The sequence below is a fragment of the Eurypyga helias genome, unplaced genomic scaffold, assembly GCF_000690775.1.
Source record: "Eurypyga helias isolate BGI_N326 unplaced genomic scaffold, ASM69077v1 scaffold6262, whole genome shotgun sequence".
In the NCBI taxonomy this organism is placed as follows: domain Eukaryota; kingdom Metazoa; phylum Chordata; class Aves; order Eurypygiformes; family Eurypygidae; genus Eurypyga; species Eurypyga helias.
This window is the reverse complement of record NW_010237713.1, coordinates 2564-19727: the sequence shown is the minus strand read 5'-3', so window position 1 is coordinate 19727 and position 17164 is coordinate 2564. Positions and strand designations below refer to the sequence as shown.

At 41.0% G+C, this 17164-nt stretch overlaps 1 protein-coding gene across 1 annotated transcript; it reads left to right on the top strand.

Moving 5' to 3' along the window:
* Positions 1-153: 153 nt before the first annotated feature.
* Positions 154-15880, top strand: LOC104506567 (cAMP-dependent protein kinase type I-beta regulatory subunit-like; the record flags this gene model as incomplete). Its single annotated transcript, XM_010147553.1, has 3 exons — positions 154-355; positions 12120-12290; positions 15789-15880. Coding segments are annotated over exons 1-3 (440 nt in total), but the record flags the coding sequence as incomplete, so codon positions are not given.
* Between the last annotated feature and the right edge of the window lie 1284 nt (positions 15881-17164).

Sequence of the window (17164 nt, the reverse complement as noted above, 5' to 3'; positions counted from 1 at the left end):
TCCATGCACAAACCCAGGACAATAAAACGTTCAGAACTGATAGCACTTGAATAGGCAACAGGCAATAGTTACAGTATCTTTGCTCCTACAGATCTCTGGCAAAGGATTTGGGAACTGTCTCATCTCTTTCTTGCACCATTTTCTTATCTAGGTCTGTTTGCTGTTTACAAGCCTGAAGATGGCTGCTGCTTCTTCCTGCAATGTGGAAGAAGACGAGAGCCTGAAGGGATGTGAACTCTATGTTCAGAAGCACAACATCCAACAGATTTTGAAAGAGTGCATTGTAAACCTTTGCATAGCAAAGCCAGACCGACCCATGAAGTTTCTCAGAGAACACTTTGAAAAATTAGAAAAGGTCAGTGATTTTCAGGTGACTTACAATTTTCGATTTTTAAACTGAAAAAAGATTGTTTAAATCATTTCAAATATTTTGGTACATTTTTCCTTGTACGTTTTAGATTATCAGGCTACTGTTAAAAACAGGCTTGTTAGAAGAAAAAAACCCAACCCTTTATTTGCTGATGTCTACTGTAATATTGGCTGTTGTATAGAATTCTTTGTGCATAACACCAAGATTATAATTTCTTAGTAAACTGCACTTGTTATAAATGACCCAAAGAGTTATGAGCATACTTTGTGTTACATGTTACACGTTTTGTGTTGTTCATGGTGTCCTGAACTCTCATCTGTGGGAAGAACCTGCCTGCAGGAGCAAAAGATGCTGTTCCCTGTTTATTCCAGTGTCAGGTGGTTTTCCCTTCCCCTAAAACTGAACAAAATCAGGAAACCAGCAAGTTCTGAAAACCATCAAACAGTTTGCCATTTACATGTTAAAATGTGCTGTGGTATTTTAGAATATTCTCCACAGCTAGTGGGATTACTTGAGTAGTTGTAGTGGCAGAGTTTGGCTTTACTGATCTAAACACAGTACACGGAATTGACACAGGAAGGCCCTTCCTACCATTGAGAAATTGCATATTCTTTCCTGTAATATTTTATTTCCCAAAGAACAGCAGATACCAGAATTCAGTAGCAGGATGCAAACGCAGGAGCTGATGGAGATCACTTTCTCAGAATGAAAGGAGATGATTTAGTCCAAGGCATGACATTTGGTGAATATCATGCTTAGCACTGGAGGAAGCAGTCTTGCCACTGACTGTATAGCAGCCTGGGAGTTAAGCCTGCAGAGTCTAAAGGCTTTAGGATGCTTCTGAGGTTTTTCCAGCACGGTAATTCTTGTTCCTTCGGCAATTTTCCCAGGAATCTTTGAGGACTTCCTTGAGATAAATTGCACTGTGGAGGATTTTCTGCTGGAGAATAATATTTTGACTTGGTCAGTTGCATAATAACAGTTGAAGGAAGGCTTGTAAATTTACAGAAATAATTTCACTAAGTTTTATCTTGTTTTTAGAAGACACTTGTCATATGGAGGTGCTCTGAAGAATCTTAATTTAATTGTGAATTTAGCAACTGCCTGTTACAGATTTTTGTATGTGAATGAGCAATACACTGATATGGCATGTTGGCTATTAGCTGCTTTAATTTTGGTCTTGTGTAGGGAGAGGAGTGAAAATCTTGGGGTTTAAGCACGATTTGCTAAACAGTCATGGCAGTTTTCCACCTAAGTGTGGTATTTTGGGGTTATTTTTGAAACTCATTAAAAAAAGATAACATATTCCACTGAAGAGAGCAGTAGAATAACAGTGTATCTGTCAAAAATTCATGTGGGCAGTTTAGAGATGCAGTGTGGGATAGTTTTCAAGTGATTAAATAAGGAGCTTATGGAAAATGTGTAGAGCTCGATGCACATCAGTGTACTGGAGCTGTCTCAGAGGTGAAGACAGAAAAAAGTTTATTTCATTTTGCTAATTTTTAATTACGTCTTGTAAAATCAACTCAGAAAATCAAGATTTATCATCACATACAAGATCAGACTAGTTCATAAATGCTTTTCACCTTACTTCTGATGACATCAGGCTTAGGTCCATTGCCTTCAGCCTACATCTATACTGCTGAATGAAAAAGGGCCAGGGACTAACCCCTGACCCCACGACACTAACTGGCCCCAGATATAATTCTTAGGTCTAACACGTCTAGGAGCAGGTTTGTTTTGGCAGGAGTCAGTACGAGCAGCTCGGAACAGAGCCAGGGAATGAGCTAATAGTTGAGGGATGTGGTCTGTCTTGGGCTAGTCAGGCCCATGGCTGGGCCATTTTTTATTTCACAGTATAGACATGGCCTGAGAGGGCTGTAAAGTGAGAACATGAATAAATACTTACGAATAAAGTGCTGGAGATTGAGGTTTGATGCTTGATTCTGCAGGCGTTCTCAGCTGGAGAAGTGCCAATGTTAGAGAGAAACATCTGATGCCTTTTTAAGTTTGCAGCTTATTTGTATCAAGTACAGTATTAAAAATCATGACTCTCAAAATAGTTGTAGGAAAACTTTAATAGATATTCTTCTGTTCACTTAATATTGGCAGGACCTGCTTGTCTGAAGGTGCCAGTAATTGCTGGGAATCAGCCTGAGTTTCTGTACTCTGAAGTTTGTGAGTCGGTTTTTATATGCTGTCACCTACCAACTTCAAAATGACATCTACTCTGACCATGTTAACAGCCACTTTGTAAAAATCTCTAACATTCCATTGAGCACAGAAAAGACTTGAAAACGATTTAAATGTCTGAATTTTTTAAAATTATGTAATGTTTCCTTTTGAACAATTTGTTTTACATGTCCCTGTGACTGTAGAGAACTTGCTGGTGGATGGGTTGAGGAAAACCTTTCCCTTAGGGGTAGTAATTGGCTTTTTTAGAGCAGGGGAATAGATGTTAGCTGAGAAACTGTGGCCTTATTTTAACAACTGTAATTAGGTCCTGTTGAGGACGAAGGAAGGCATAGCAGAAAAAATCAGGGAACCCATCTTTTATCTCTGGTTGTTACCTTACGTAAAAAAAGTTAATTACCGAGAAGTTATAGCTATAGTGTAGTTTTCAGCTATACTGAGACTGCAAAACTTTCATTAGTGTCAGGCTGTTTAGTGCTGTCATTATATGATCAAAGGTGTAGTTGTCTTGCCAGGCTAAGCTGGACTTTGTTCAGCAGAACAAAAATACAAGAAAGAGTAGTACTAATGAAGGAAATGGCACAAAAGAAGGGGAAGCAGCAAGAATTTGCAGGGTATGTTTAGGGGTTACCAAGTACTTCACTGAAGCCATTTTGCATGCAGTGTATTTCCGAGCAGAGGCTTTGCTAGCTGAGCCAGGTGATCTTTGCTGATGTCTTCTGGACCTGAGCTCTCTCCTGGTCCCTTCTATTGCCCTGTGCACACACAAGAAATAGTCTTGCGCACACTGAACGTACTGTCTTGGATTTCTCTGGATTGTCAGTGGTTTTATGGACCCAGTCTGATGCTGCATGTCTTAAGGTACCCTCCAAAAAGAGAGTTTTAGAAAAACCTGGACTCTACTGTCTAATTAAATAAACCAAAATGAGATTATCTGCGTAGCTCCACCTGGTGATATTAGACAGTATTGCACAGAGACCTGGTTAGACAAATAAAGGCATTTGTGGGACAGGTTTGCTGTAAACTAGCACTGAAAAGAAAGTGTGTAGTAAACTACAAATTCATTCACTGTTAGTAAAATACAGTTTATTTATGTATGATAAAGCGTTTCAGACCCAGGAATATTTGAGAATAAATTTAAACATCGGACTTTTCTTCTGCAACGGTAGTTTCTCCCAGTATTTACATTTTGTCACAACAAGAAATATTTTAATCAATAATTTCTACCAGAGTCTGGTCAAAACAATGAAAATCATTCTTATGAGTACAGGTGATTATGCTAAGTATAACTCATTCCTTTAAGAAAAGCTGGGGAGAGGTTGGAAGGAAAGTCCTACAGAGGAGAAACTATCAAAAAATACATGAACTAAGCAGTTTGATAAGGACTAGTAAGATATTTCTGTACCTTTCAAAGCTTGCAGAGCAGTCGGGCAGTGTCTGCTTGGTGGTCAGAAGTGTTGCTCAGGCATGTGGGAACATACCTGAGCAGGTATGCAGCCTGTGCTCCCACCTCTCCTCTGATAATGGTTCCAGAGAGAGCTGGATGACAATCAGCTCAGGTGGGACCTCTGTGATTGCCGTAGACAGCCACAGGCAGTGTTATGAGGGGTGACGGTTTCCTTCAAAAGGAAAATCTAGGTGAATTTTTAAGACCCCTCAGGCAAGCTTTCCTAAATGCAGGAGGTTTAGGGGAGGGTGAAGGATGAGAAAGAGAAGTTTTTTCCTAAGAAACAAAATTGGTGATAAGTGAAGCCATGCTCTTAGGAGCTTTTGCAGAAGATGTTAGAGTGTTGCTGAGTTCCCTGGTTACTTTGTGTGTCTACAAGTCTACAAGCATGAGTAGCTTTCTCCCTCTCGAAGTGAAAACTAACCAAAATAGAGTGCAGTGATGGAATGAGAAGGGAAGTTGGTCTGGATGTCATCTTTGTTTCACATCTCAAGCTATCATGTTTTACATTCATCAGGATACTTAATCCATGTTAATCTCTAAGCATCTCAGTGGCTTCAAAGAAACAGGTTCATGCTTAGCTTTAAACACATGAATGAAATACCTTGCCAAATTCATGTAAAGTTAAAAATAGTGCTGGATGAGGCACTGTCTGATGACAGATTTCACTAGATCACAACAGACTCTGGGGAAGCGCTTGATCCTAACGGGTCTTTAGGCTAGGAATGGGTACAAAACACATTTGCCCCCAGCTGACTGCATCCTTTTATAGGCTCCTAAGCAGGTGTAGGGTCCCTCAAGCCTTATTTTACCAAAACAACTCTTGAAAAAGAGTTTGCCCGGACTTAAATCCTGTCTGTGTTGGAGTCGGTGGCTGCAGAGCCGGCTGAGTACCTACCCTCCTGCTTGTCTGCAGCTCAGCAAATCCTTCACTCGTCTTTTGAGGGTCCAGTCAGACTACATAGCAACTCCTCTCGGACAAGGTAAAACTCCACATTCAGGGATGTGAGCGTTTTGAGGCCGTACTCATGCAATTCCTCCCCATTCTATGTGTTTTACAGTCGTCAGAGCAACAGGCAGGGAGCTCTGACAGCTGCTGACCCTTTCCATTACAACCGGCTGCTTAGCCAGAGCGAGGCAGTAGCTTTTCTGGAAGGCATTAAATTATCTTCAAAATTATTTCCTTTTATTCTTTGAGTTGTAGGAAGTGACTTGAGGAGCAGAGGTAGTTAAGCCTTTTCTGTCTTCCCACAGTAATTATTTTAAGCTGAGGGGCATACCAGATAGGAATGATAGCAAAGATAAAGACTATGTAAAAAATGATACAAATCAAACCGTATTTCCAATATGAGGATGAATTTTGGTTTTGTGCTTGTTTTTCAATTAGTTCCTTATTAATAGTCTCCTAAATACAGAAAAAGACTCCTTATTTTTAAATACCTTTTTAATGCTGCATGAATTAATTTTAATTAGGCACATAGGATGGGGATTGAGACTGTCTGACTAGACACCAGTAAGACTGGGTGGAGAACTGCAATTTTCATAGCAGATTTAGGATTATTTGAGATTTGAGATTTGGCTTTGTTTCAATTAAGAAAAGGACCTTAGATTTTGAGATGCTGTAGGCAGGGGAATGAGTTGCTTTCCGGTGTGCTCTGCTGAGGTCTGCGCCACTGTGATTGCCTGCTTGGCAGCCTGTGTTGGGAGCTACACCCTGACAGCTTTGTAAGCTCAAGCTGTTGAGGATCTGCAACTCCTGGGAGCTCAGCCTGCCAGCTCCATCACCCCTGGGCAAGATGCTCGGGAACTGAGAAAGTGAGCTATGGGACATTCGAAATAAAAACATACCCATAATTATTTGAGGTTGGGTTTATTGGCAAATTGTGAAGAAAAAATACTTAATGAGTTGTGAGGACCCTGCTGAAGGGTTAAGGGGGATACGTGGATTCTTGCCTAAGCATGCCATTCAAGTTGCTGTCTAGCCCTAATACCCCTGTACCAATGAAGGCACTCATAGCACATGGAAGTTGTTTTGGGTTTCAAAAATGAAATGCGTGTGGAAGAGAGGATGAAGGAGGGGTAAAAAGCTGGGTCTATATTTAAGGTGGGCAGCCCAGCACATGTGATTTCATATTTGCTATTAACATCAGATAGTTTTTTAGAAGAAAGAATTGAGTATGATTTTATTGAGAAGTAGAAAATGTAAAAATGTCTTAGAGACAATTTCGACTCTGAAATGACTGAGGGAACACAAGATTTTGAATAACCAACCTTACTGTCAACAGCACATTTGATCTAAGGGCATGAATATGCTTCTAAATGTTAAGTGGGCCTACACAACAGAAGTATTTGAAGGAGCAAAATGGCATACCAGCATTTATGATTTCCGCTTTGTTGATAATCTCAGTTATCAGCTATCGCTTCACATGCTCTGATGGTCCTTTTCTGTCTCTCAGATGTAAGCCTTGCTGCGATTGGTGGCGTTTCTCCTGGATTAAGGGTCTGCTGTGTTAGAAGTCTGGAATAAAGAAAACCAATAAGCAGCTTTGGCATTATATATGCAGTGATTAAAAATTTCAGGGTGACTTAGGTGTTCTGCTTCTTTTTGAAAAGTGGCATAATATTTAGCATTTTATTTTAAATTGTATTTATCTAGTGGTAAGCATGTTTCTTTTTATAAAAGGGGTGTGTGCATACATTGTTATTTGGCTGGATTTTAAAAAACAGAAGTGATTGCTATGGTTCTCTTTGATTATATAAGCTCTTAAGTATCAAAAATATGGTCTGTGTTTTGTAACATAAACTCTCTTACTTTACTCTGAAATGTATGTAAGAAATTAGGGACGAGGTGGTGATGGGTTGAGCTACTGCAAGACACTGGTGGGGAAGGCAAGAAGTGTAAACATGTTGCAGGAGGTAAAAGGATGCCAGTAAAGGGCCTCAAGAAGGCGAGTGATGCAGTCAGAGCAGCAGAAGAGTAGGCGGATATTTGGCAGGAGAATTTTGTCTAGTTTGGAAATTGGGAATGAACTGAGATGCTGAGAGGCCACTGAGGATGCAGTAGTAGTAATTGAAGTGGTGGATAACTATGGAGTGGATAAATATGTTAGTAGGACGGGTAGATGTTAAAGATATTTCTTAGTGGTGTTGTAGAAGAAAAGGTGGCATTTCACATTGGGAAGGCAGTGGAACAATAGTTGGGATTGTGTGAAAAGTCTCCAGTTACAAGGCTGAACAATCGTAAAGACAGTAGAGTTGTCCAGTGTGACAGAGACAAGACTGGAAAGGACATTAAGACCTCCCAGATTTCTCTGGCTTTCAGTGATGGCATCACTTAGCCTTGTGCTTCCAACAAAGCAGAGTGCTTTGCCTTTGCCCTTTATTAGTTGCCATAAATCATTGTGTCAGCCTCCAAGAATGATGGGCCGGCGTTACAAACCATCCTGTATTGGGAAGCATCTCCTCTGGGTCAGTTCCAGTGCAAAGACCGATTAGTGTCGTGCGCGTGAACCACCCTGCACATTTTCTGTGGATAAAGAGAAAGTGTATTCCAGGTCTGTCAGTCAAAAAACTTCATGAGGGTGCTTGAGGAAAAAATAAAAAGAGAAAATATTTCTTTTAGAGTGTACTTTGTTTGGTTGCTTTTGAATGCAATGAGTAAATGGTAGGAGGCAGAGCGGAGATAGTGACTGGTGATACTGAACAGCTGACTTGCTTTTCAAAGCCTCCTTGGGATGTTGTTGTAAAGCTGCACAGTGGTTTGGGGCCTTCTGAGGTGCTGTCCTTCCTTCAGCTGAAACATCTGAGTTTCCAGGCAGTGACAAAGCCTGAAAGGAGAGACTGGGAGAGGAACTACTGGAAGTGAATTTCTGTTTGGAAATGCTCCGGCTGATAGAAAACTTCTGGGTCAGGAAACGTGTGTGCGCTTCAGCAGCGATCTGGATGGAAGGGTAAACCTGAAAATTGTCTGGACATTGTGACCGCTTCACTTGCAGTGTTTAAGAAAATTGTCAACTCGTGGAAAAACGAGTTGGGAAAAAAATTGGGAAAGGCAATGACCCCATATGCTAAGGAAGCATGAGCAATTCCTGGGTTTTATAACTCAGCGTCATGTAGCACAATTGTCTTAGCTGAAGGTGGACATTCAAAAGATAAATGGGTTGCTGCAGTTATATTTATTGGTTCTTTCTTTTAATTTGAAATAATGATGGTATATTTTCTTTCCTTTGCAGTTTATCATTGAAGTCAGTGATGGTGTTTCAGTTTCACCATCCACCTCTTCCAGAAACCTCAGAAAGTCTTTTGTTCACAACTTTATCCAGGTTTTTGGTCACTTGCAACAGGTTTTGAATAGAAATAGGATTAGATGATGTATATAGGAAATAGGGTATTATTGCCATACAACAGCGTTGGTTTGTAGGTTTGGGATGTGTTAATACAGCACTGTGTTGGACTGTGGCAGTGATGCTGGAGGCTTCAGTCAGCAGTGCACATGTGCTCCCCTACTACCAGTTAAGGATCCTTAAATTATGTGCGATGTCTACTGGGGCTGGTAGATGTGAAACAGGACAGCTTGAGACATGGGTCCTCCTCAGCTGGCAGCTGAAAGCTGAGCAACATCACCCAAAGTGGCACTGGACTATGGGTAACTGGGTCAGACCCTACGTGTCCTACAAGTCAGGAGCATCTTCACTGAAGCCGGTGTGGGTACTGGTGTGAAGGGAAGAACAGGATGCTCACTGGGACTTGCTCAAAGGCAATTACACTGTTTTGCAGTTGTGTCTTCCATGTGTTTTCTCATTTTAAGGTGGACATAATTGGGCAATATGATTGTAAATTATCTGTGCCATCCAAATAGAGAGTGAGATCACTTGTTGTCATGACAACAAAAGATGGTGAGGTGTTTACTTGAAAGTGAGTTCTGCACAAGCGTTCACATCAAGCTGTGTCTGAAGATCAGTGTTTGAAGAACTGTTCTTCAGAGAGTCCATTCCTCCTTTAAAATATTTGCTGTATTTGTGCAGTTTTACCCCAGGATATATGGAAGACGGCTTTTTGAAAGCTTAACCCAGGACAGAGCATACGCTTTTATTTTCAAAGGCACTCTTTAGTTCAGTAATGGAAATCCTACCTAGACTACAAATAGCGGCATATGGAAAAGCCAGCCAGTCAACTATCTGCTGTTTATATAAAAGGAGTTTGTAGCGAAGAGACTTCCTTTTAAAATGAATCATATGGTAACTCACTTTTATAATCCTTTAATATCTTTTTGGTTTAAAAGGTATTTGGGTTTAAGAGCATGCTTTGTGATATTAATTTTATCTCACTGAGCTTTCTTTCATGTATAAATCTGTGCTGGGGCAGAGGAGATGTTATTTATTAATTCCTTGGAAGTGCCTTTCATACAGTGTGTGCTGAAAAACAAGTGTGTATTTGATATTCACATGGGGCAAACTACTACTCTTCTCTATGAGTAAATATGCTGTGTATAAGAAGAACTGTGTAAGTGCTGCATACCATTAAATAGTTACCTGAGTGCTGCCTTCTTGCAGTTACCTTTTAGTATACTTTAAGTTGCTTACTGTCCAGAAAGCTCTTCATTACCTTTCAGTTAAGCATGTGAAGAAGGTTCGTTTGGTTGTGTTCATTTAATATAAACAGAGAATGTTAACACTATTGAAGAGATGCATAGCCTGCAGTAGCCAGTAATATTATTTGAAATTATTCAGTGATAGGTTTGGCTTTGATGGCTAGGTATTAAATATAATAATAATATGTAGCACACATATTTGTGTTTTTGCAAGTGGAGAATTGTAGTTAAGGAAGCTGGAGATGGAGAGGAGTAGGGAAGAAGTTGGTGAGAATGCTTAAATAGGACTTGCAGTTCTTACATGATAGGAAAATCTAGCTGAGTCATTTGTTACATATCCAGTGCTGCTATTTGAAATTTGAATTGGAAATAAAAAAGTTTCAGTAAGGTTTTAATGCTTCTGAAATCAGGGTGGGGATTTTTTCTTTTTTTTTGTTTTTTTTTTTGTTGGGTACAGCACCTTGCTCAACTCTGTTATGGCCCAGGAGTTCTGGAGTAATCCCTGTTTTAAAAAACCCTGATCTCAGAAAGAGCTTGGCACATTCTGAGGCAGGTCAAGACCTTGAAAAGTGAGATCTTTAGCCAGCCCTCTACATTTTATCTCTGTGCTTGTCTCTTAAATATTTCTGTAGCCCCTTAATCAAAACAAGAATTTTTTTGTTGTTACTTTGATGTATTTGATGTATTATTGCTACTTGAAATAAATAACTAAATAGTATTTCCCATGCTGCATAATTCAAAGATGGGTGTCAGAAGCTCCTTAGGTTAATGAGAGTGGCAGTGTCAGGGATGGTGAAGAAAGAAACTGGAATAAGACCAGAAAAGACAAGTGGCATGACTGGATTTGTCAGACATTTGTAAACATCAATGGCCAAACATAAATTAATCATCTGTTTTTCTTGCAAGCTTAAAAATTGTGAACTTGTGCCAGTTTTCTGTACCACTCTTTTCTGGTGTCATACCTGATGAGTTAACTATAACTCATTTCCTCTGTCAGTGAGACCAACTGGCTGTGTTGGTAATCCGCCACATGTCTAGCACTGGTGTTCCCAGATCCCCCCTCCTCCACCGACTTTGTGTATTAGCTCTGATTGGAAAGTCTCATTGGAAATTAATCGTGTGAGACAGAGGCCAGGTTCTGGCATCCCTGTCAAAGGAACGTTGATTTTAGGGGATGCACAGGGACCTCAGCATTACTGCCTTTTCTTTCGGGTAGCCTGCAATGCCGCTAATCTGAATTGTCTCAAAAATACTGGAGTTGTTCAGGGAGTCGTTGGTTGATAGCTGGCTACGTGTATATCGATTGACATAACCCTGAGACTGTCAGGTCTGGCTTGCCTCCTTACAGTGCCCATGTCTCTCCTCCATGTGCCCTCTGGTTTCCTGTGTCAGACAAGCTAAGGGCAGGATGTGTGGTCCATCCCATCTCCAGTTCTCCCTTGCCTTAGGCAAAGACTGGAAGGAATCAGCTAAGAAGGCACTGAAAAAGTAGCAAAGGCAGCATGGGGTGTTGGGAGGAGGATGCCAGGCTGAGAGGGTACCAGGGGGTGAGTAGGTGGGCTGGGAACGAGCAGACAGGCCCCTGTTCCTTTGGCTGATAGACATGGATGGTGCAAAGGGAATTTTACTCCTGTATGCATTCCTTTGAATCCCAGGAAGCTGAAGACTAGGAGATGAGGAGCCAGGAAATGTTGTAATTATGGGTAATCTTGTTTGTCTCAATTCTTTAGAAGTCAAATAATTCAGTGTATGAATGGACAAAGTCTTGCAACTCTGACATCCTTTCTTTAAGATTTTCTATACTGTTTCCTCTCTTGTTACTATCTCTTCAGGGATTCCCCTTTGTATTTTATTCTCTGTTCCATGAGCGTGAAATTTGGAGAATAACCGCCCTATTGGCCAGCTGGTACTAGGCCAGCCATCATCTTTCATAGTCCTCTGGAGCCTACCTTGGATCTTACTTGCTTGGAAGTAGTCCCATTGATTGTAAATGTGTTATATGGCAGGAATTCTGGAGTAGGGAGCATCTTTGTTCTTTCTGGTGATAGTAAGCCTGCAAAGCAGAGCAAGATGAAGAAACCTATTTAATATATTGATGTGTGACTTCTGATACGCTCTCTGTACAAGAGACAGAGATATGTACAAGCCAACTGAGAAAACAACATTTGTGATGTTGGAGAGTACGCCGAAGAGGCTTGTTCTATTGCTTTCTCAGCCAGGAGTAGTTGCAAAGATATGGCTGCAGTTTATAATACATTGGTTTCCATTATGTGTAAGGAAGAGTTCAACAGGTCAAGTATGGGAGTGATGATACCTGTACGCACATTGTAGTCAGCGTCACTCCATGCTGCTCACATTACCTTTTTCATTTTCTTTCAGCAGTACACACGTGTGAATTGACAGTCATCCAAATGTAGAAGTGAAGGGCTTGCTGAGAGCTGTAGAAGAGTGAATCGAGTATATCCAACAAGTCAGCTATAGGGGTACAAGATGTTTAATTGTTTGTCTTTGCCTTGCAGGAGGAATGCAAACAAATACTGGCTCGGCAGAAATCCAGTTCCCAGTCTGATTCTCATGATGATGAGATTTCCCCTCCTCCTCCCAACCCAGTGGTAAAAGCCCGACGCAGGAGAGGAGGGGTCAGCGCAGAGGTGTACACGGAGGAAGATGCTGTTTCTTACGTCAGGAAGGTAATGTGTTGCCTTCTGTGATTCTGAGGTGTACAGGACAATCAGGTGACTCACATTATGCTCATAATTTGGAATCATGGGTCAGCCTGTAGGACGGTGTCATCATGCCAGCATATGCGTGGCTTGACCATCTGCTTCATGCTCAAGTTCTTTTGCTGCCTCCTTGACTATGTACTTTACCTATCAGTGTTGCTTCAGTACTCTCTCTTACTCGCCTTTTTGAGATGTGCTGCTAGGGGTGGGTAATTCTCAGCCATTTTCTTGATATTCACAGGCCCTGGCAGCTTCTGAGTTTTGTCAAAACCTCACAGTTTTGGAAAGCAGCCTTTTTTATTGCTGCATTTCCTGGCGCCTTTTTTTTTTTTTTTTAAATGAAAAGTCACTTCTAGCTTAAGTTTTCTGCTAACCTAGGTCATTTAGGTTCCCCAGACTCTTCAGGCACATGGTTCCCATGTTGCTTGGGTACCACCTAACCCGTGGGCTTTCGGAGGTCTGTTGACCATACTTGGGTGATTTTATGTGACCTGTGTCTTTGAAGAACTGCCAATCCCAAATGAGGTAGTTTGGGCTTCTCTTTTTTTTAACTGCCTTTTTCCCCAAAACATCTAGCTGTGTTATATCCTTGATATCTCTTAGTAACTCTGCAAATCGTTTTTTGAAACTGGCCAAAGCTTTCAAAGGTTATTAAAAGACAGGCCTTACAATAGCATATGTCATGTTTGTTTAGGGAGCCAGGCTAAAAATGCATTTCATAAGGTTGACAGATGCTACTAATGTGCTTTTCTGCATGCCTGGAGTAGCTTTAACCCAAAGAGCTTTTTCTTTATGGGAATACATTTTGTCAGTCACTGTTTTTTGGCAGAATACTTTTTGCCTTCGCAGTCAGATGTGCTTTTGTCATCCACTTACACAAGTTCACTGTCTGCTCTGGGGATTTCTGTCCCAGGAAGCAAATAATTAGGAGAGCCTTTCACCCTAAAAACAAGTATGGAGGAGTTTTCTTGTGGCAGTTAAATAATGCTTACGAGCGTACAGGAAATTTTAGCAACACTGCAGTTAAGCTATTAATGCACTGCACTGTTAACAAACTTGCGTGATATTTTAAAAGCCTCTTTCAAACACTTTTCTTTCTGTGCAGCTTGCAATATCCCCCTTAAAAACTTCCATGGAAAGACTACATTTGTCTCTGCTTAATATGGACACCATCTCACTCTTCTGAAGGTCAAAAGAAATATTCCTTCCCACACCCCATAGTAATTCTTTTATGTTTATGATGGAACCTAAAGTTAACTTTGTTTTCTTCCTTTTTCAACAGTGATGCCAATAAACCCTGACAGTAGCAGGGGTAGGCAGGAGCCAGAAGCAATACAGATCATATTCTGTGTGTTCTGTGACTATGGCTGTTATGATTTTAATTTCCTAGGAACTGACTGAACTTAAATAATAATAATTTAGGGGATGGTTTCTTGTCAGGCTACAGATGCTGCAAGGAATATAAAACTAGCACTGGGAGGGTTTGTGTCAGTGCTTTGTCTTCTGCCATCAGCAAATGAATCCCATGGTGAATCCCAAGGATGTGTTTGTGACAGAGATTTCTAGAATACAGAAATAAAGGGAGGCACTGAAAGGATGAATTATGAAACTAATTTAAAAATGTAAAAAGCAAGGCAAGGATTGTGTTAGACTATTGCAAACAGATGGATTTTTAGATAGTAGCCAGGAAGAACCACTGGCTTGAATTCAGGTGTTGGATAGAAACACATCTGGGTCATAAACCAGTTCGAAAGATCCCTTGAAGGGGTGAACTATAGGATGAGTAGTGCTAAAGGCAGTGCAATGAGTTATGTCACTGGAGAGAAAATCAAAGGAGGTTTAGCTTTGTGGTTTGAGCAAGCACCTGGCGTGACTCCATACCGAGGAACACAAAGGAAGATCTCTGCGGAGGTTGATTTCATTGCTTCAGTCGTGAAACCAGAGAAAGCAATATTTGTCAACACATCTGACATAACGTATAGCTAACAACTAACAGAATAGGAATCTTGCTGTAAAGAGGATTATCAGCTTGGAGAGTACGTTCGATGATTACTAGGAAGAGTGGTGTAATAAATGGTCGAGTGATTCTTCCTGACATTTGATTTTGGTTGGATGCCTGGTTACTGTGACACCTAAAGAATGTTTCCTGTGTTTTCTGTGTCTGTGCCCCAACAGACCCACTTCAGTCTCTGCCTAGTGGCTCTCATTGCTTCAGACTTAGACTAAGAAAGGCTAGCCTCCACTATTCCATAATCAGCCAGAAAGGTTGGAGTTGAATGTCTTACTGATTTCAATATCTACCCTTTTGGCTCATCAGCGGTAAGCTGAACAGCTGCGTTATTCTTAGTAGAGCAAGGGTTCAGGACTGCAGTTCAATCCAGGGTTTGTTTGATGGGGTAAAAACCAAGAATAAACTGGCCAAATGCTCATTTTATTTAACATCAAGAAGTTTAAACTTTTAGTTAAACGAGATTATGTTTTACTTTGACACAAATATGCAGTTTATACGTATGCACTTCTCTAGACTTAGAGGAGTTCAGTGACTACAGCAGTCCATGTAAGTGATATCTGAAGCCAGAGTTTAACTTTAGATCTTCGCAGTGCAGTATTTTCCCTTGAAATAAAGCTGGATCAGTTCTTTGTGAGACCTGGTTCAGTTTTTGAGACAGTTTTGAGACATATTTCTTCCAGTTGGATGGATACAAGCAAAGCACAACAAGGAATTCATTCCCCAGTCCTCATGGGCAGGCAGGTGTTCAGCCATCCCCAGGAAAGCAGGGCTCTGTCACCTGTAACGGTGACTCGGGCAGACAAACACTATCACACTGAACATTCCCCCCCTTCCTTCCTCTTCCCCCAGCTTTATATGCTGAGCATGATGTCATATGGTGTGGAATATCCCTTTGGTCCGTTGGGGTCAGCTGTCCTGGCTGTGTCCCCTCCCAACTTCTTGTGCCCCCCAGCCTCCTCACGGGTGGGGTGGGGTGAGGAGCAGAAAAGGCCTTGACCCTGTGTAAGCACTGCTCAGCAACAACGAAAGCATCCTCGTGTTATCAACACTGTTTCCAGCACAAATCCAGAACACAGCCCCCTACCAGCTACTGTGAACAGAATTAACTCTATCCCAGCCAAACCAGCACACTCAGTCCAAGAGATTTGAAAGGAGACTGCACAGCTGCCAGCACCTGCTAATTACAGTATACTATGGATATCCTTCTCCCCAGTCATCCTGGAACTGCCATTTCTTTTCTGGTTGTCATATTGAGAACACAAATTCTTATCCTTACATTATCAAAACTGGAATTTATTACTTTCTTAGTGGCTTTATATTACAGCCTAAACCTGTCTCAGTGTTTGAAATCAAACTGCATCCATTATCTTGAATAGTGTAATTTTCTGTAGATTTCAAGATCTATGAAGAAATACAGCCAGGCATGTAATTACCCTTCCTTCTTTTCTCTACAGGTTATTCCAAAGGACTATAAAACTATGACTGCTTTGGCGAAGGCCATCTCCAAGAACGTGCTCTTTGCTCATCTTGATGACAATGAACGAAGGTATGAGGTGCTTTTGATGTAAAGCAATGTATAGCTTGACCTGAGGACAAGAATTACATTAAATTTTAACGGAGGGTTCAGAACTGCTCTCACTGATGCATCTGAGTTATACTAGGTGGACCCTCACACACACTTCTGGTATTATGACAGAGGGTAAAATCACAAGCTAAAGGGCCAAGAACAGGTTAGAATGTGTTCAGACATATTTAATATTTTCAGATCAGCTGTGCCTGATGAACTTTATTCTAGGCTACTTAAGGAATTGCCTAAAGCAATCTTGGAAGCATTTACAGTTTTTCTGAGACCTCAGGGAAGACAGGTCAGGTGCTGGAAGGGTGGGAAGGAAAAAGCACAATGACTATAAAGAAGTAAAAGAGAATTACAGGTAAATTACTTTGTTCTTTGAAAAACTGGAACAAACAAATTATGTGTAAACACCTGAAGGAGGCCAAGGAGTTCAGTAACAGGCAACGTCACTTTTAAAAACTTGAAAATGTCTTTTTAAAACTAACTAGCAAGTCTTGTAGCTAGGGTACGCCCTACAGAGGCCAAATGGCTTGACTTCTATTAAGGTTTTTGACATTCATGTGTATGATGGTTTCATAAACAATCAAGGGAAATGTCTTCAGTGAAAGCACTGTGGAGTCTATGCAAAACTGATTGGATACCCACACCAAATAGCAGTTATCAATGGTCTGTGGTTCTAATGGAAAGATACGTTGAAGTATGGGAAGCGTTGGTCTGGTTCTAATCGTTATTGTCATTAATGACCTCAGTGGAATAGAGCGTGGAATTTTCAGATGACGTGAAGGTGGGAAGGGCTGCTAAAACACTGGGAGACAAGGCTTGAATTCAGCATTATGCTGACAGGTTGAAGAAATGTTCTAGTAAAAGCAGGATGGGTTGTCACTGAGCCAAGTGCAGAGAAGTATACTTAGGCAGGAGGAATACCTTTGTAACTATAAGATGGTTTTGCAGTTTCGGTCATTCCTTGAAAAAAATACGTGGCGCTTATTGTGAATTGTGATCTGAACATAGTAACTGATACCAAGCTGTATTGGAAATAGTGACATTTTCCTGGGGTAACTAAACAGGAGAACATGGAAGACATGTCCCAGCGTTGGAAAGATTTCAGCTGGAACACAGTGTCCAGTTTTGGGCACTTCAAGAATAAACACTTGGAGGAAGCTCAGGGAAGAGCAGTGGGAATGATCAGAGATCTAGATAACATCAGTTCTGAAGAAAAAATGGGATTGGTTGGCCTGCAGAAGAAAAGCCAGGGCA